The sequence below is a fragment of the Anas platyrhynchos genome, chromosome 8 (assembly GCF_047663525.1).
Source record: "Anas platyrhynchos isolate ZD024472 breed Pekin duck chromosome 8, IASCAAS_PekinDuck_T2T, whole genome shotgun sequence".
Taxonomy (NCBI): domain Eukaryota; kingdom Metazoa; phylum Chordata; class Aves; order Anseriformes; family Anatidae; genus Anas; species Anas platyrhynchos.
Genome location: NC_092594.1, coordinates 9,825,378 through 9,846,579, shown reverse-complemented (window position 1 = coordinate 9,846,579; position 21,202 = coordinate 9,825,378). Strand labels below are relative to the sequence as shown.

The window sequence follows — 21,202 nt, the reverse complement described above, 5'->3', positions numbered from 1 at the left end:
TGGGTTTAAAATGGAAAATATATGGGTATGACGTATGCCCCTTTGTGCTTCTGAACAATGACTGATCATCTGTTCATACTGCAGATAAAACTCCCTTAATTGTAAAATATTTGTCTTGCATACAGTAGAACAAAAAAATGGCACCTCACACCTCCTGTCTTTTCCTTCTGTCCTTCCATATAGCTTTGTAACTGTTAACCTAATTTTCAAAGTAAATTGTAATCTAGTCTGAATAAATGCGAAATGTGGATTTTGACAATTAAATGTTCAAATGGAGAACAAAAAACAAAACAAAACAAAAAAACAACATTTGTATTTGTGATGTAGAATGTGTATACTGGGATGCAGTTACCACGGTAACTGTTGCATCTAGAGAATAACATGGAGTTAAAGCTCACTATTATAAATGATGAGTGTCAAGCGCAGGTTACACCTGCTGCTGCACAGGTCAAAATTATATTAATGTCTTTATCTGTCTCCTTTGCCCAAGTACTTTAGAACCAGGGAGCGTTTCTGGTTTTGGAACACAAGTTCAGTGAAAATATACTGAGATTGCAGTGACAATACATACAGGCATGAGCTATATGACTGTCAGTCCCATAAAATAAACTAAAATTACTGGTTACTTGAGTACAAGTTTATAAGCTTGCAGTAGGAAAGGAAGCATGATCTATTGCATTCAGTTGCAGTATTACTAGGAAGCCCTCAAAATCTTGCTTTTCTGGGTAGATATTACCAAATCTAAAGGGTCTCCTGTGTTTCTAGTTAATCATTCTGAAAGGAGCAGCACAAGCTAAATAGAAAATATATTATTTTAATCTCTGCATACTAGAATTAAATACTAGATTGTTTGGCACTGTGACTCTCATGCCAGCTACAGTTCTGGTCATTTGTTTCCCTTTGGATATCTGTTCTGGCTTTTGTTGCAGTGGAAAGCACTTGGAAAAGGGAACTCGATACTTTTTTTCACATAAAGGATGTGTCGTATGAGCTTATTTGCTGTTAATCTAGGGGCATGTCAGCAGAGCAGCTGGGCTAAGAGGTGGGCCCTCCCTTCTCCGCGACCCACCAGAGCTGAGGTGGCAGAGACTGCCTGGAGGGAAGGCCATGGTGGGGTGTGCTGCCACAGCAGGCTCAGGGTCCGTCTTGTAGTTGTGCATTGACAACTTTGATCAGTCTTAACTTAAGTGGGTGAAGGTGGTGGTTCCCATGGAGCCACTGTTCCTGCAGCTGGCCAGCTCTGGGCTGCCAGCCATGGTGTGCCCAGGGTGTCGCGGGGCCCTGACATGGCCACCAGGCCCCACCCCAGCACCTGCACCAGTGGGTGTGCTGCATCAGCCAAGGAGCATTACTCTGGGGAGCTGAGGCAGCAGAACAAACAGAAACAAACAAACAAATGACTACTTTCTGGCATTAGCTTTTACTTTAATACATCTTTAGGTTATTTCCTCTTTTAAGTCATGTTAAAATCTCTAATTAGGCATTATAAAATTTTAGGCTAGTTTGAAGGTGATGGTGTTGCCTTCGCGATAGTTCCAGAGATGAATCTGGGAAGTTTTGACTTCTTAGGCTAATGATGAAAGACTTGCTGATGTTTTAGCAAGTTATATAATGTTTTCTACAGAACGCTTTAGACGTTTCATTCCAATGCCTTAAAATCATCCATATATTATGTCCTTCTTAGGTGGTGGAATTCATGAGCTTTGAGGTGTAGGCTCTGTAACGTCCTATATCCATGGGCTTTCTTGAGACCTGGATAATATGAATGTGTAGTTATGTAAGTTTGAAAAGTCCTTAATGAGGTGCTTTAGGCCCTACTTTTGCCAACATTCAGCTACTTGCATAAAAATTTGCAGCATTGCAAGTATAACTTACTTGTGGAGGGAGGATCAACTGGTTCATACTTATAGAAAAAAAACTACTTCCTGTACCTCCTGTGCTATCCGTTGCAATTATATGAAATTGTGTGACTATACAATTTGACAGCTTCCAGATGATTACTAAACACACAATTTGCTTCATTTTTGTTAAAATCTATGCAGAGTATTATTTTCTCTTTTAAATATTCAACTGCCCCGTATGAATATATACCAGCCTATATACACATATCCAGTGGAATAGTGTGAAATTAACACCATCAATTCCTAAACATTACTGATGTCATTGTCCATATTTTTCTTTCTGTGCACTAGCAAAATCTGATAATTCAGAATATACTAATATGTCTCACCCTGAAATAAATATTAACTAGATGCTAACAGCTGTATCAGTAGCTGCTTGATACCTCATTATTTTGGTGAAAGATATCTAAAGGTAATCTTACTAATAACCATTTATTTAACCTTCTAAGCATGGAAATAGACACTACACCTTGAGAACCTAAACAATTTAATAATGAAGTCAAAACTTGCTGCTAGAAAATGAAATTCTCCAAATGCTCATTCCATTTGCTCTTATTTATTTATTTATTTTTATTTTTTATTTTATTTCAACCTTTTTGTGTTGAAAATGAGTGATTAAATATACTCACTTTTTACTTTAGAAATGTGTTGTTCTCTGTGTGTCCTAGAAACTACCAAACTTGCATTTGTAGGATTAGGCAAAGGTTTGGTTGTTGTAATTGTTTTGTTTGTTTTACATTTTAACAGAGATTAAAATTTCAATCTATTTACTGAATTGTTTATCAAATTCTGTGTCATAGTCCAATGATAATTTTAAATAAAGGTGAATTAGAGTAAAATTGTCTGACCATATGTGAGTCCTGCGAAGAGGTGGAGAAGGATATCTACAGTATGTGCCTCTTAAATATATTGATCAGAAAATTCCAAAGTGACAAAAGTGAGTTACTTTACATTTATTCTAATTGTTATAAAAATATTTATATCAATTCAGAATAACAGTTCTAACATGCTGTAATAATGTGGATTGTTTTTTACATGCTTTTAAATCATGCTCACTATGCCATAAAATGATTTTCATCAGGCTGCCAAAAAGTATTTCTGAGTCACCTGCCACACGCTGCCAAATGTCATCTTTTCATCAAAGCTTGCTAATACTTGAGTTGTGTAGTGAAGAAAAGAACCTGAATTTTATTACATGAGCAGAACAATACGCTTTTCCCTGTCTGTATTTTTGAAAAACATCTAAAATGAGTTGGTTGAAACTTTCCAGGAAAATTCAACTCAAATCAGATGCTGAGCAATCAAAACAGCTAGTTTGGTAATATTGTAGAACCTTAATACAAACTTTTTTTTTTTTTTTTTTTTTTTTTTTTGCGTTCAGTGACTGGAATTATGTTTTTATGTTGAATTTACTGAATATTTTGGAGCAAAAAACAAACACTGCAGGGAAAAGATGTTCGATTTATAAGGGAGAAGAGAACAAACCCCCAAATTTTGCACTGGAGAGAACACTGAGCAATTGGGCTCATGCCTTTACATAGGAAAGTAATGGAAATAGGGGAAATATAATACATTATAAATATGTGAATTAAAATATATTAAGTGTAGGATACTAAGATACTTATGAAGTCCCATTGTTGGAACTTTAGCAGAATAGATCAGCTGTTTCTGATTGGCCAAATTGTATCACACTTGAGGACAAAACCTCCATTATCTTGTGTGAGTTTATTGGCAGAAGAAACTGCTCTTGGTTTGAAGCTGAGTATGTGTAATAAATGCTGAGTCCAGCCTGGTCATTGACACTGTTACAGGGGAAGATAATGTGAAAACATTTAGAACTGATGTCTAATGCTGGCAGAAGTAGAAAAGGATTTATTCTGCAACTCAGTACTTGCACTCTTCAATTCCACTTTCTAATAAATTGGTGGTGGAGACTTTTATTTTTTGTAAATTGGGATATCCTTTCTATGGACCATAATGGACATGAAACATAAAAAGTGGACTGAATCTATGTGGGTTTAGTTTGAATAGGTCATGTATGGTGAAGTAGTGATATTTAGCCATGATTAGATAAAAAGTTAAAGAGTAAATGTGCAGTTAATGTCTATTACTAATGTATTTTGTTTGTGTGAGAGAACCAGAAGGAAAGGGAATAAGGGAATAATGGGAATAATGTCTGGAAATTCCCACTGAGATGCTGAGCTTTAAAATTTATTATTTGGTCAGATTTTTCTTAATGGGTCTTGGTTACTAAGCATTGCAAAGCAAAAGAAAAACTCCATCCAAAGGAAACCGAAATAATATTTTTTAGAGGAAGATGAATGTGCAAGACAATAGTGTTAAACTTTGCTTGGCATCCTGATCACAGTCTAATGAGAGGAAAAATTGGAGAGTTCGGTTGCATGTAATGTGACTACCAAGGCAGTCATCTTTGTACACCAAAAGATTTGTACAGAAGAATTTAGTGATATTTAATTAGGTGAATTACAGAGTAGTGAAAATTCACCATGAAGTGAGTGAAAATCTTTTGAAATGCATTGAAGCAGTTTGCTATTTTCACACAGTTACCCTGCCAGCCTTAATATGCAAAACTGCCACTGAAATCCAGATGGTAAGATATTGCCACACAAGCTGGCTGTGCTGCATAAAGGCAGTTTCACCCTATTTGCAAATGGGCAGAGTTAAAGCTGACCATTCAGCCTGAACTAGTAGCATTTCCTGCATGAGTGCTTGGTTCCTGAAGCTTAACACTGCACTACAGTAAAGCTGGGTTCCAGTATAAAATTAGTTGATGTGTATGTCTATTCAATAACAAATATAAAAATAATTATGTTAACAACAAAATAAATTTATTAAGCATGTGCATATTCACAGTATTCAATGCAAACATTAAATATGCAAGTTATGCAATTTTCATTACTGAGTAGCCTTCTAAAACAACTGCATGAGATTTTAATGGAAATTTGGTATCATTCAAGACATTTCTATGTGAATGTAACAAAGCAGACGTTTTAAAAATATCCTATTGCATTTTGGTTATCACAGTCTAGTTTCACAGAACAATATAAGCTTTTCAACCTGTGAAATCCATTAATAACCACATTAAACCTTCTCATATTGTATGAATTGTCAGGTTTAAATGATTCTTTTTTTAAAACAATTATCCGTCTCTTGCTTCTTGCAGTTTGTTAAAATGCTATGTCAATTTACAAAGACTGGTGGAATTTGACACAGAAATTTTAGGGGGGGAAGGAACTAATCATTCGTTTATCTAGCTTGAGTGCTCAAGTGCACATGAAGAAAATGAACATTGATTCAGAACATAAATGAAAATCTCTATTCGTGAATAGAACTGCCAAAGTTTAACTTGGAAAACCTGCTTCTAAAGTTCTAAGGAGAGTAAAAACTTGGTAAACCTTCAATAGCTTAAGTATCATATTTATTATGACAAATCACACTGTCTGTATTTTAGCAGGCTAGTTAGTACTTGTGGAACGCAGTCTTGCATTGAAACAGGTGGGAAAAAATTCAGTCTTTAAAGATAGTATTCAGTAGCAGGTAGTATTCAGTGGCAGCCCTGAAGTGTTTGTGATATGACTGAGAATCCCAATGCAATGAATACTTGTATCCTTTCAGTATGATTTTGTGCTTCTGTTATAAAGATATATACTCCCTTGGATAAATATTCTTCCACTAATGCCTAAAATAAAATGAAGATGTAACTGTTCTCTTCCATGCTTCTAATCTTTAGTAGCCTATAAGGGCTGTGAGTCTGTTCTTTCATTTTTTAAAGTTTTTACAAGATAGAGACACAATTCCTTCCCCTATGATGTAGGTACATGCAGAGAACAATGAAATCAAGCTCAGGGAATGTAGAATAACTTTGCCTTATGCCTGTGTAAAAAAAAAATAAAAAAATGATTTAGTGCAGATCTGAAATAAAGTGCATGGCGTTGCAACAAGCCCATTGTGCCTGTTTATGTATAAATACATCATAGCGGTCAGGGACTGTCCCAAAGTAGTTTTAATAGTCAAGATTGAACGGAGCAGATCTCTGTTTTACAGTTGAAGAACTGAGGCATAGAGAGAACAGTCTAACTTTCAGGTATGCCTACAACTTTGGATACCCAGTTGAAAAGTGGAGAATACCTGGAATAGATGATCAACCAACATGAAATAAATCATGTAAGAATCGTCTAAGAGGACATATCTAAAGTAGGGAATTAGCTTTAAAATATAACACTGAAGACGAGACAATTCCTAATAAGAGTTTAAAACCACCTAAGGCTGGTTACCTTTTGCCTCTAAAAAGTCAAACCTTAAGTGACTTATATGGGATCACGCAGGCTATCTCTTCAAGAAACAGAGCCCTTTCACTAGCTTTGCAATCCTTTGCATTATTCACAAAAATATTCTTCTAGTAATAAGAGTAATCTGAACCGTGTTTGGAAAGAAATTTTTGGTGTTTTAGAGGTCTTTACCATCTTGCTTACTTTGTATTATCATCTTGTTGTTGCTGTTAGTCTGGTTCCATCTACGTGATAAGATTTATAGTGGTGAAAGATCTGATTTCAGACCTTTTTAAGACAAACAACCTCAGGAGGACAAAATCCTGTACCTACAACATCCCTCACAAATGTACATATCATATCAGTTGAGAATCCCTATAAAGTTGTGAAGCATCCTTCAATAATACGTCAAGGATATGTGACAGTACTAGTGGAAACTTCTACCACATTACTCAAAATTTTAAGAGGGAACATGAAGTATGTAACCTGTTGAATGTATTCTTTTTCAGGTGTTCAAAGCTATGAATATTCCTCAGATCAGAAACCCTTCCTTGCCTCCTCTAGAAGATATGCCTGAAGCGTATCATGTGAAGATAGCTCTTCTTGGTGCAGGACCTGCAAGTTTAAGCTGTGCTTCTTTTTTGGCTCGATTGGGCTATACAAACATCACCATATTTGAAAAGCAGGAGTACATCGGTGGCTTAAGGTAAAAATAAATAAATAAATAAAAATTGTGTATATATATATATATATATATATATACACACACATACATACCTGTAGCCCTACACAATGAGCTCTAGGGTCACCTAGGGCATGATCGCATCCAGACAGATTTTTTAATATATCCAAAGAAGGAGATTCCACAACCTCTCTGGGCAACCTGTTCCAGTGCTCTGTCACCTCAGCCATAAAGAAGCTCTTCATATGGTGATGAACCACCTCCTATGGTTCCATTTATACCCGTTACCCCTTGTCCTATCACTGGCCGCCACTACTGAGAAAAGTTTGGCCCCACTCTCTCTCTATAGATTTATATATATATATTCATATATATATGTCTGTGTGTGTGTATATATATATAAATACTATATGTTTAAAATTCTTTAAACGTATACTAATTTCATGGGGAATTTTAAATTTAGAATGTTTTATGAACTACTTTATGGAAATGAAGGTGACAATGAATAAATCCATTATGTCTGCCTGGACTTGTAGCTTTGGTAAACCATACTATAAGAGTGAAATCAACCCCCTGCAATTCTCAACTTTCAACAAATTATAAAGAAAACAGAGAAAAGTGCCTTTGCAGTTTGCCAGTATGGCAAGCTTTTGGATGATATTTGCATGTTTCAGGTTCAGTATTGTGTTCTCTATACTAGAAGATGAATATTTACTACCGTAACAACTGTTGAGGTCATCTTATAAGTTGGTTGTAATTCCTAAATAAAAGGCAAAGTATTTCAGAAACTGATGAATGTATACCAGCCAATTCAAAATCAAAATTAAATTTTACTTGTTAAGGATTAAGCCACACTAAAGTGCTTACAAAATAAGAAGTGAAAAGTAATAGAGAGAAAAACGGGTGATACACTCACATTTCTCTCACTGCAGCATCACTGAAATCAATAGAGTTGACACTGCTAATGAATTTGATCCATAATGTCATAATGTCAAATACTTATTCAGAGCTCTGGAAGATAGAGAATCAATGCTGAAGAAGTTGAACTGATTACTTGCATTTTTCCCAGTGAGGTTCAAAAATATTCTGTGTAATTATCAAGTTGTTAATACATAGGCATTTAACTATGTGAAGCCCTTTTACTTGAACTAGTTGCTATAAAGCTTTGAAAACTCACTGTATGAAAAACCTGTTCATCTGTAGAGTAGCATGTAATCTTTTCATAAATGCATAGATTTAAAATCCATTTCATTGCTGAAAAGTAGTGGTAAATAATGAAACTTGGTCACAGGTTAGACTCTTGTAGGATTCAGCAATGCAATACAGTACTTTTAGCAGTTGCTTACAATTTATAATGCTGCCTGCATGTTTGAAGGAATGTGATCTTAAGCTGCATCTTCACGTTTTAATTTGAATTTAAAACTAATCTTAGTTTTTTATTCTATTGAAAACAAAAATAAACACATTAAGTTTTGTTTGTTTGAATATCCATAATGGTCAAGCAGTTCATGTCAACATGTCTTTCTTACTTTTGAGAATACATAACTTTCATGGTCAATTTTTACTTTCATTCATTGTAGAAAGTTTCACATCTGGTTTAAGGGCATCAGTTCCTTTTGTCCTTATTTTAATTTTGGAACAGAAGGGAGTCTGTCCTGTGGCAGCAATCATCCATTATTGCAGTTGTGTATCTTTGCAGTACATCTTTTTACAAGCTTAGGTTATTGATGGGTGTGTTTTTAAAGCTTCATAAACTGTTGCAAATGGCTAACAAGAGCGAATTAATTTTGTATTTGGAGTCAGCTGTTTGGAAGGGCAGTGCTTAGGTCTTTTTAAACTTGTTCTGCCTTTTCAAGTGTTTTTAACTAGGATGTACAGTCATACGTATTAGGACATAGCTGACTTTAATAATATTTAGATAATAGAAAGTTGTTTAATGATTGCAATTTCAGTGGTGAGATATTTAAGCCTAGCATAACTCTGGTTGTCTGGACATGTTTTTCACATTCACAGGCAAATTTTCTTACATTTCAACAGTTGTGTAAAATTAATGCTTTATAATAGAGTAGACATGAGCAGATCATGCTCTTGCTTAGAGACAGTGAACAAACTTCACCGCTCATCCTCTTAGCTATGCTACTGGCTTTCAGCATTCCTAAATATTGCCCTTACTAGGCCAGAGATGTGTCCATTAAGCAAAAATAATTTGTGATCCCCAAGAAACACCAGGCACCTGTCCAAGCTCCTCTAACTTAGATCAGATTTGTGGAAGAGATGAATTCATGCAACTATGTTCCCACCCAAGATACTTCTTTACCCACCTGCACCTCAGATGTGTTTCCTTCTCCCCTGCATCAGAGACTGTCTTCATCTGCTGAAAGAAATTGTAGCAGAATTACGGATATACAAGTTGACTTTCATAAAACAGTTATTTGTGTGATAAATGTACATGCATGTGTCTCCACAGAACTGTTTATATTTGCATATACACATATATTTATGTTTATATGAACATATATGAATGTATATTCCATACCACAAAACTGAAAACAAATTTTTAGTAAGAGGAAAAATGCATCTACAAGTTGTGACAGTGACATAACACTGGTAGTGCTGTTTTGGCTTCTTCCAAGAGTTAGAGAAATGACAGGTCTTCAACAAATACATAGATGGTTTGATAAAGTACACCTTTCCTTTTTTTTTTTTTTTTTTTTTAATTATTTTTTAAATTGAATCTCTATTGTGGGATCGTACATTATTTTCTGTCTCAGACACCTGTTTACTCAGCATGACCTATGAAAGTTGCATTGTCATGACACATTCATTATTTCTGATATTTAGAACATTTTTCATTGTACACCGGTCAGAAAAGGTGCACGATGGTCTGTATTAGAAACTACAAGGAGGAACATCATTTTCTTATCAATATAATTAAGGTTGGTGCAATTTACCAAAAATAAAAAAATAATAAAAAAAAATCCTTCTGGCCCTAGTTGAATGCTAAAGATGGGGTGGTCACTAGCAAGATGTAAAATAAAACTAAGATCAATCTCTTGGGTCATTGCTTTGTTATGGAAATTTTAGTCTATTAATTTGACAATAGTTTAAACTGAAGCTTAGAAATGTCTGGGGAGAAACTTTCACTTTTCTACATGTTTGGTCTTTTTATCTTCATTGAATAAAAGTATCTAAAATAGGGATTCACCGTGTTTACCTGTAATGTGCTTTACAAGAGAGATTTTGAACTGGCACGTGTAGATGTCATTTCTTGGGAGATAAAGATCTATACCACATAGTATATATATACTTAGATTCTGTGCTGGCACTGGAGTTATCCTTTACAGAAGACCCATGGTGCTGGAAACTTGAAGATGTCATTCCTAATCTTACCAAAGAGGTAAAATGCCAACTAATAATAGCAGTTTAAGGCAAAAAAGCAGTCATGAATCTAAGAGCTGATAGAAAATTACTGACTTTGTACATCCTGAAAGATCATAAATTTTTTATGAAGTAGAAATGGAAGAGAGTACAGTTTTAAATACCATTGCTCAAAATAGCATATGCATCACTTTGTTTTATTTAGGGCAAATTTGATTCTTATTGGATAACTTAATGAATGACTTCTAGAAGATCACCTTACTTTAGTAGCCATGAGACCTTTTCGTAAATAATGGATGTCATAAGTTTGTTTACATGTTAGCATTAAATGTTTCTAGTGAACAAAAAGAATGGAGCTGAAGCTCTTTTGGATCAAAGCTTAACATCTGTTAAAGGATTACCTACAAGTGTGGGCAGGATTGGCTTCAAGGTACTGTCTCCTGGCCTTGTATTTTTAGTATTCTGTGAATAATTCAGTTTTGTCATTCTAACAATTTTAAAAAGCTCACCATCAAGCTTCAGTACATTTCCGTTCAAATACATCAGAATTAAGAAAGATATGTTATAAGCATTTAATTTTTAACAACTAAAATCTTTTATTTCTAATAGCTGGAAGTGTTTTACATTTTTTTTTTTCCTTTTTGTATTTATTTATGTATTTCAGTACATCTGAAATCCCTCAGTTCAGATTGCCATATGATGTAGTGAATTTTGAAGCTGAGCTTATGAAGGATCTTGGAGTGAAGGTAATGAAAAATATATCCTGCCTATGTATAGCTCAAAGAAAAAAAGAACAAGAACAGTGCCAAAGATTAACAGCAAAATGTCATGCACATTAGTAAAGAACAATTAAAAGCTACACTAGACAGAAGCAGGAAGATGCTTCCTCTTGCTCAGGGCATTTGTCTGTCTCCTGTCTGAATGCCACTAGTTTGGAAAAGGGCAATCAATAGTTTTCATCTGGCATGCCTGCATGTGATTAATTGTCTGTAAGAAACAAATTCCTAAATTGCTTTAGGGGTTCAATGTAGCTATTGGAATGATTTGATTTTTTTAATCGAGTTTTTTTCATGCAAGTCTGGCACTACTAAAGACATTCATATTTGATACTTCCCCCTTGTCTTCTGTTCCCTCTCCCTGAGTTTTTTCTTATTGTTTTATAATGGTCTTGCATCTGAGTTAATTTTATAATAAAATGCATAAAATTAATAAAGTGTTAACATGATCATCTGTTATAAACAATAGCAGTCATTCAACTACTTGGAAAGCAGTAGTTATGCATTATTCTGTTAAACGTGTGTTGTTTATAGATAATGGGAATGTTGCTTTATTGTTAAGTTAGGGACTGAGCTGAAACTTCAGATAGTATTTGCAACTGCTGCACATTTTAGATGTTATAAATGTAGAATGCATCACTGGATTAAATTTTTGAGTAGTCGTAGGGGTAATAACAATTTTAGCATGTTACTAAAGTAGTAAGTCAAGCAAGAAAATCTTGCAGGAATCTTACATGTTGATTCATACCATAAAAGCAGTATACTATTGTCACGAGACCCAAGTTAGAACCTCATCCTGTCCAGATTAAATGTAAGGCCAGGTCTACATGCCAGGCCCATTTTTTCACTCTTAAAGGATTACACTATCTTTAAAGACTGATGGAATGAATGTGCTGCTAGGGATGCAGCTAAAAATAGAGCAGTGAGCCTATTTTAGACAAAATTGCTGGGCGTAGACTCTTGGGAACCCTCTGCAAAACTCAGTTCCTGCGCACTTACAACCACATCTCCAGAAGGAGAGCCACCATGTCATCTTGACCTGCAAGTCCTTTGTTGTTTTGAAGTGCAACAGAGAATCTCAATGTAAATTTGCTTCCAAGCTCTGCCATTGGTTTGTAATTGACCCTTTGGCAAGCTGGTTAACTAAATCCTTTAGCTTTATACCTCTATAATCTGAAAATATTTTCTGTTGTTTACTTAAAGCATTTCAAATCTGTGGTGGAAAGTGCTGTATTGTCTACATGTTCAATACCGCTGTTTATTCAAGTAATTCTACTGAAATTAGTAAGAATTAGTCAGGTGAATAAGGATTACAGAGCTAGGCCCTGGGATTATTATGAATCCCCACATAAAACAGTATTGCCATTTAAATTCCTTCATTAGATTTTCATAACATATGTACACAATAGGATGAAAAAAAATGTGTAATGACAATTTATGGAATGCATTCTGTTGCCAGTGAGCTTGTAGTCTGTTTTCTTGAAAGGATTACAACTCTATGTGGCTTTTACAATTCTAACAGAAATTATACAAAATCTACCAAAGGAAAAAAAAAAAAAAAAAAGCCTGTGTTTTAGGTATTGTATGCTATATTTTACATCTGCTTTTTTTCAGCTGAGGTAAAAGTACATTTTCAAAAGTGTAGTAAATGGAATATAGATAGATTTGACAGCAAACAAGGTATGCAATGACATGAAGACTAGGCTGTGAAGTTCACAAAGCGTAGTGCTTACACAATTGAGCCTGGCGTTTTGTGAAGTGAATGCACAAGTGTTCTAACACAAATTGGGGGAAAACATGCAAGTTCAGAAAGTCTAAAACTGGGAGATAAAAAACACATGTGCCTGTGTCCAGAAGTAAAAAATATCAGAAGAGGAATCATATGCGCTTTATGTACTCAAAAGCCTTGGGGTTTGCAGAAATGAGCAAAAGGTGTGTGCATCTTCAATTGCATGACATCTGTACAGAACGCTACGGTAGCTGGTTTGCTGAACACGTAGGAAACGCTCCTCCCCTTCATTCTTAGAACAGCTGTAGTTGGTCAACCTGTGCTGTGGCTGCTCAAAGCCGGATTGCTGGTGGAACGTTACTGTATATACATTTTTCACCTTTTGTTTCTGGAAGTATTAGTTGCACTGTAACATTATAGATCATATATGCATTTTTCTTTTTTCTTACTGGGACTTTTTTTTTCCAGTTATACTGCACTGGTATTGTTGTTTGTCTAAATTAGAGTTAAACAATTGCAAGTTGACATCAAAATGGATGACATTTTTAATTTCGAAAATCTTTGTTAGTTTGCTGTGCAGAATGGTCTGCGTCATTACGAGTAAGTAGGGTACACAGAATGTTCTTCAGACTTGCTGCTATTTCTGTCCCAGTTTTTGCAGGTAGGATTTCTGAATCCACAAAACCACCATTGGCTTTACTAAGTGTTTTTTTGGCCTGAAGTTGTTCTAGCTAGTGGCCTCAGTGCAAAATTCAGTCTGTGAGTTAGAGGGTGAAGCACAAAAACACCATCCTTCCTTTGGGACTGATGTTGCATTCTGCAGAATGGCCAAGTGCCTGATACTATGCAGGAAAACATCACTTGGTTTTCTTTCAGAACCCCTGTTAATACAGGGTAGTGTTGTGTCTTTTATTTCCTTTATCTCTTTGTAAGAGCCTCATACTTTCACGGATGTTTCTGCAATACCCTAAATGGCTTGTTTTTTTTTTCAGTTGCTGTGTGGGGTGAATGTTCTGCTTAGCACACACATTTTCTAAACTAGGTTCTTGCTTCCACATCATGTTTCTTAAATTCTGATTTTCACTTGGGAATATTATCCTTTGTAGTCAGTACCGAATACAGTGCCATTTTCAGCTTTTCCTCAGTATTGTGTTCCATAGATGGGTTTTGTTTAGCTTGTTTCGTTAACTCCTTTAGCTTACAATAGAAACCAACCTAGACTATGGTGGCTGTGAAGATGATCTGAAAGTATTTTTTTACCCAGATCTAGTTTGGGTCACTTGCTTAAATCAGAGCCTACATGGTCTTTTAAGTGTGGCCTGAGGAAAAAAAAAAAAAAAGAGCAATTTGCTTTACTTGTTCGCTGGAAGGCCTACAAGGTGTCAGGATGGAGGACACAATAATAACGATTTTCACATTACCAAATTAAAAGCAATTAATCTTTAATTATTTCAGGTAATTTTTCGTAAAGGCCTTGCAATGGATGAAATGACACTTCGTACCTTGAAAGAAGATGGCTATAAAGCAGTTTTTATTGGAATAGGTAAGAATAGTTCATTCCTCATGTGTTTTGTCATCTTGAAATTGAATGACTGTCTAAGAATAAACTGGGACTTGTATCTGTGTTAATAACATGATGTGAGACAGCTTCAATCTGAAACATTAAGAAAATATGGAATGTGGTGATTTTTTTCTTTAAAAATAGGAAGACAAAGCTAGGGCTTTAATACAGCTATTGAAACAGCCATTTGTTACAATTTGTGTATGTATATGATTGATTTTTTAAGACAAGAAAAGTAGCTGAATAGCTTGCTTCTTTTTATTTATTTAAATAGTTCAAAAATAGATGAACTGAAAAATTATTTGTAATTAATTGCCATATTGGCTGAAGTGTGACATCAGGTTCAGTTTTCAATTTCTGTGAACAACTTACTCTACCCATATAATTACTGAGTCTATATGCATGCAAGTCAGTGATACCATGCTTGATTGCTTTTTGTTTCCTCTATATAAAATATGTAGCATCTTCCAGATAAGTTGTAGTGAAATGCAATTATTGGATGGGTTAACAAAATAACCTGACTTTGAGTTATACTAAAACTGGCATCATAGGTCTGTATTCTCTCACAGGCTAAAGTCCTGCACCTGCCTGCTATTTGGATTATTACTTCTTTTTAATGTTTGATTAGAATCATTATCCATTCACAAGTATTTTGAAGTACAGCTGGACCCATCACTACCATATGATAGGCATGTTGAGCAGGCATCGTCCACAGTTGGTATGAGGCTTAATGTTCTTTATTGATCTAGACGTTGCCTAAGTGAACATAATAGGAAACAAGTTGTCCAACTGTTCCTCCTTCCTATTATTGATTACAGAGATGTAATTCTTAGTACAGCGACAACTGTTGTTTACCATCTGGGTATGCAGTATAATAAGCTTTGCAGGTCTATTCTGTCATCATGTGATTATAGTACAGACCATCATGATTTATATAATCTTAAATTCTCACATTGTTGAAGACCTGTGTGGAGGAATTTCTGTTGTATCATATTTTGATGCAATTGTATGCAAGGCAGTGGACCAGCTTATCTTCTTTATTGTTTTAATCTGTCTTTTAAACTGCTTTCTGGAATCTCACCAATTAGGGATTGATGCATAAATAAACATTTGTTTTCTCAGTCTAGCATTTAGGAAATAAATATCAGTCATTTTTGGAATATCAGCACGATATCCCCATATTTCTGACTCAGACGTCTGAAGTAAATGTTCAGTTAAAGGTTAGCAAAAAAGACCACTGAGCACTTTGCACGTAGGATTGGACTGTTTGTATTGTATATGTGGGTTTATTTTCTGACCCTAATAAAGCTATCCTAATATACATTTCTAATCAAAAATGTTTCATATGGACAACATTCTGCCATACCATACAAACACTAGGCAAAGGGACAGAGCCAGAGCTTTCGTAAACAGGAGAATTTATCTGAAGCATAATTCTCCTGTAAACCATGTGTTCACTGAATGCATTAGGAAACAGAGGTCATAAATGCTAATGAAGGATTATGTGTTCCTACAAAGTTTTTTTTTTTACTGGTAGCTACCTTGCATTCGTGATGAGGTTGGTCCTTCTTTGTACCCCCAAGTCTGCCTGTCATCTCTTTTTCACAGAATTCTGTAGGGCACTTGTCAGTAACATGGCCTTGCATACTGGTAGTGAAAGATGGAGGACAAATCAAGGAGTTACAGATTTCTAATTTCAGATGTATTAATGCAATAGAGCATTTATAAACTATCAGTAACACCTGTTTTTCCGTAATGAGTCCATGCTGTATTTCCTTATTTGCTCTTTGTCTACTGAACAAACATATATTTAGCAAATTGCTACTGTGGACATTATGTTGAATCTTGGAAGTAACATAATTAAAGAATACTACTTACATAAAATAGAAGTGGTTTTTTTTGTTTGTTTTTAAGTTAGTTGGAAATTTGTTTCTGAATGAATGCATACCTTGATGGAAAATAAATACAGTAGTTTATGGTTTTCCATAATAGCGGAGGAGCAAAAAAAATGAATGGAAGTATAAAAGAAGATGAAGTCCCAGATGGGAAAAGGGAGTAATATATTTTGAAAGGATTTTTTCATATTAACATGATTTTTGAATTTATCAGTCAGGATTGTGCAGTCGTCCAGATGATTATTGAAGACTTGTAAATATAAAGCTATATGAGGGCACATAGAGACTCAAAGAGAACTTGGAAAGCTGTATTAACACAATTAGATATCAGGAAAAAGCTATCATTCTGAGGGAATGTTGCATGAGATAAGGGAAGTGCATTCCTCAACTGGATCTGTGGAAAGTAAAGCATGCAGCAGAGGTGACTGAGGCAAATGACCATATTGAGGAGAAATGAATAGCAAAGAATTTCTGTTGGAGTAGAAGTAATAGCTTAAGTTTTTCTAGCTATACTTATGTTTATGTACTGGCAGGAAAAAAAAAAAAAAAGACAACATCTCCCCAGAACTCTAGTTATGTTGTGTCCATCAAAATCCAAGAAAGTTAGTGAAAAAGAAAAAAGAAGAAAATATTTATTTATTTTTAGTGGAATATCAGCCACCTGACTAGCATGGTTTAAACTTTGAAGCATATGTTCCTACGAAATGCTTATTTCTTTCTGCTGTTAATGAATGCTGTTTGGAAAGGTATTAAAAGTGTGATGTAGTCGATGTATTTGCTCTTCTTCAGACCTGAAGGGCAAAGAATTCCCAAATTTTCAAAATGATACATAATCAGCCTTTCTCTAAAAAAATAAGTAGAAATAAGTAGTAATAAAAAATGATGCTTAGTTCCATGTCTTTGGTTATTGAGGCATTGAGATGGTGTTTATTGTAAGGTGAATGACACACTGCAGCCAGTAAGTCTGGTCACTATTTGAAACTCAGAAAAACACATTGTACTAGATCTGAAGATGAACAAATGGCCAGGGTATGCCACCAACCTTCCGTTGTCTTAGTTTAAGTTACACACTTTACCTCTGCGCTATTTTATTTTGCACCATTTTAAATTTTTTAGGCTGTGGTTTCATGTATAACGTGATAGAGACTAATATGGAGTTTGGGTTTACAAGGACAGATGACTAGCTGTGTGGAAAAGCTTTCATAGTTACTTGGTTAATGGTAATGAAGGAGATCAAGACTTAGCAATGGCACACTGGAAGCCAACACTGAGAACAGAAATGGTAGGAAATATCACAGTCACAGGATTATCTGTTGCCTTATTTAACTTTTCATAGTTCTTTCCTTCTGATATTGAAGGAAAGAACTATGAAAAGTTCTTTCTTTTTTTCCTGTTTTTTGGTTTTTTTTTTTGTTGTTTGTTTTTGCCTTATCTAAACAGTTTATCTGAAGTGTTTCATACAACTAGTTCTTAGTGCTGTACTGAATAACGCTAAATGTTTATTTCTCAAAGTTCAGTATATTAATTGCCTCTTCTCTGTCTGTCATATGCTCTTATGTCCTCTCAGTTTCTGCTCTACAAAGACATATTTTAGCAACATCTCACAGCAGACATTATCTTGTTTCACATAGAACGTAAGGAGAGTACATAGGACCTAAGGAGAGAGTACAGATTCTTCTGGTTTTCTCTAGCAGTCCTGATCTCAGGTTACAGCTAACATTAAAAAGTTATTAATTATATTACATTAAAGGACGGCCTATGAATCTCAATTTTTTTCATCAAAAATTAGGATAAAAAATAGTACATAATATATTTTCACAAGACAAAAAAGCAGCAGCAAAAACTAAAGAGGAACAATCTGTAAAATAGATTCTAGGAGTCTCTATTGTTTGATTCTTTCTTTTCATTTTCATTTAGTTGTGTGCAATTTCTAAACTTTGAGTGTTACTTCAATGAGCAATTAAAAATGCTAATTAAGAATTAGAGATGTAGAATAGAGTCCTTAAAATTATAATTTTAATACTCATTTCATCTTCCAGTTAGAAGTCTTTTGGTTTTATTTTGTTACTCATAAACAGTCATGAATAGGAATTAAGTATACCAATTGAATGTGGAAAGTTTTCAAAACTACTCATAAAAAACAGATATTTTCTTTTCCAGATTTGATTGTTTACATTCAACCTACTCTACCTTGAATCATCTCAGGTTTTAATAAGAAATCTTTTCTGAAGAATTTTTGATTGAATGGACAATTCAGAAAGTGTTGCTTTTTTAAAAAAAAAATCTCAAATGAGTTACAGCACTGTGTAGAGACTGAGGGCAAGTGCAAAGTTGTGCACTTAAAGTCAGGGTAAATCAATGATGAGGTGAGGAACTTGAGGAGAGAGCACATTGTCCTCAATGACAGAAAAGTAAGGCAGCAAAGGGTATCTTACGGAGAATAGGGTGGCCCGATCACTTTGTGTTACTGTGTCTCTTGATTGATTTCCAGGGTTAAATATTTTAAGATTTTTACAAAAAAAATCCATGTGTATGTACCTTACTTTGCTATCAGAGCAAATGCGGAAATGCTGGGCTTTTATTACTTCTTGAAGCTTAGCTACATTCTTTGCAAAACAGGGTTCTGTGGTTCTGTCCTTAAAGACTACACAAAGCATTTTGTAAAACCTTTTTGAAAGAGAAAATACAAACCAATTTTTATGCACCTATTTAATTGAATGACAGTGAATGACCTAAATAATTTAAAGTGCTTAAGAATGTCTGATGTGACATTCAAACAAATATATAGAAAGACTATTACCGTAAATGTATTCTCTACAGACTTTTACACAAACCTGTATATGTATTCTGTCTCATTTTGTCATAATTTAGGGGTTTTCTATAACATATATGTTCTCTTTTCATAAAGATCATGTAGAAATATGTCTTCAAATATATATATATATTTTTTAATTTGATAAAACACTGAAAAAAAAATTGTAAGCCATCATTCCCAGAAATTACTTAAGTACTTCAGCTGTCTGTAAGCTTATGGACCTTCCTAACTTTCAAATTAATTTCTTATTATAGTGCAAAATGCAGCTAGTAATGAGACTTTCTTGTTTCTTCCTCCATCTTGTGATTTTAAATTGCTGTAGAGTTTGTTTTATTGTGTTAGGGCATTCAGAGGTTCTTTTAAATACCGCAGAATTGTAGTTTATATGAACGTACGGAGGAAATCCAAGCAGAGATTGTTGCTTGGATGTATAATAAAGAGTATGTCCTTCTTGCAAAGGATTAAGACTATACATTGGAGGGAAAAAAAAAAAGAAATCCCCCATGGAAAGAACCTTTGTGATAATTGCAGTCATTCATAGTTAATTAACATAGCATTCAAACAATAATCTAATTATATTATTTCATTGATTGGAATGAAATTACCCTCCCAGCCCTCTCTCACCCCCCTCTCACCCCGCCAAAAAAAAAAAAAAAAAAAAAAAAAAAAAAGTCCAAGCATTGATGTACCTTGTTTTTAATAAAAATAAAAATAACAACAAAAATCTGAGAGATTGATTTACTGTCTCTTCCCCAAAAAGTAAGTAATCTCCTCATGCCTGTTATTATCTTCTGATTAACTATGCAGTGCCACCTGGTGTGCAGATGGGAAGAATATTACACATCAAGAGCTCTGTTCACACCCACCCACACAGATATAAACCTACGTGGCAAAAAGTGAACAGATGTTCATTTTGCTTGTGCTATAGGAAAAAATTGTGCTTCGTACTCCTGATTCATAAACTAAATTTGGAGGACATGAAATCTGCATATGGGGCCCGTAGGCCCATGGCCAACACAAACATTTATGGAAGAAATATGTTATATTCAAAATTGTTCTCATTTCAGGTTGTGAACAGATTCTTGTTTGTTTGTTTCTCTGATTTTGTTTTACCTTTTATTTCTAAGTCTTCTTTTTCTCATCATTTTTTTCAGTTATCACCTCCAAAGGGAAAAGTTTAAAGGCAGAGTCATTTGAAACTATATCCAGGATTTATTTGTTGATTGGTTGTATTTCAAAATTGTTTTTTATTTCATGGCAAGTAAGATGACCCCTAAAATTATGCTTTTAGGCCTCTTTGTAAAGACCTATTTGGATCAGCAGTAACGTAGCAAGTCATGTAAAATATAATGCATCTTGGTTAAAGATGGAACTGCAGTACAAAGCACTGCACAGCCTTAGTGTTCTAGGATCTTCAGTTCTATTATTAGAGGGTTATTTTCTGTTATTTTTTATTATTTTATAATGTCACCAGTATTTTGACACTTCACAGATGATACTGTTTTTACCACAAGAAAGCCAAACCACAAAGACCATATAAAACACAATAAGCAGAAGAAAAAAGTATGTTGGAGGCTGTGCAGGAAAGAATGGTGTAGTTAGAAACATAATCAGCTAGATACTCAAAATGACTGTGTGTGTAGCTTAGTTTCTGGGTTGTTTTTATTGTCACTTGTAGACAACTATTGTCACTGTCTCCGAATCTTGCAACAACAGCACTTGTCACACAGCATTTAAATGGTGAGAAAGTGGCTTTACAGGCCTCAGTATGCTTATGCAGTAAAAGATAATAAAGGCTGCAAAACTGGAGAGGACACTTGGAATTATGCTTCGTTGTGACTAAAACAAATATTCAAATCTATTTAGTTGCAAAAAGCTTTGAGACTGGTAATGCACATAAGAATGAAGTCATGAAGATGAGTTCCAAAGTCAAAGAGAGTACTTTGAGCAATTTGAAGAATAACAGTGACAGAGATAGCTATGGTGGGATTTGGACAAAGCCAATTCCAAATATTTCACTATTGCCACACAGTAAGAGAGAGAATAAATTCTCTCTCTCTCTCTCTCTCTCTCTCTCTCTCTCTCTCTCTTTATATATATATATATATATATATATATATATATATATATATATATATATATATATAAAGTGTTATTTTTTTTGTTTGTTTGCTTG

The 21,202-nt window shown here is 34.6% G+C and overlaps 1 protein-coding gene across 2 annotated transcripts in view; it reads left to right on the top strand.

Moving 5' to 3' along the window:
* DPYD (dihydropyrimidine dehydrogenase) overlaps positions 1-21,202 on the top strand; it is a 353,894-nt gene that overhangs the window by 115,274 nt on the left and 217,418 nt on the right. For both annotated transcript variants that reach the window (XM_038182862.2, XM_038182863.2), the window contains 3 exons: positions 6,700-6,896; positions 10,915-10,996; positions 14,211-14,298. In XM_038182862.2, the coding sequence (XP_038038790.2) occupies positions 6,700-6,896; positions 10,915-10,996; positions 14,211-14,298 (367 nt within the window). The remainder of the gene's footprint in view (positions 1-6,699; positions 6,897-10,914; positions 10,997-14,210; positions 14,299-21,202) is intronic.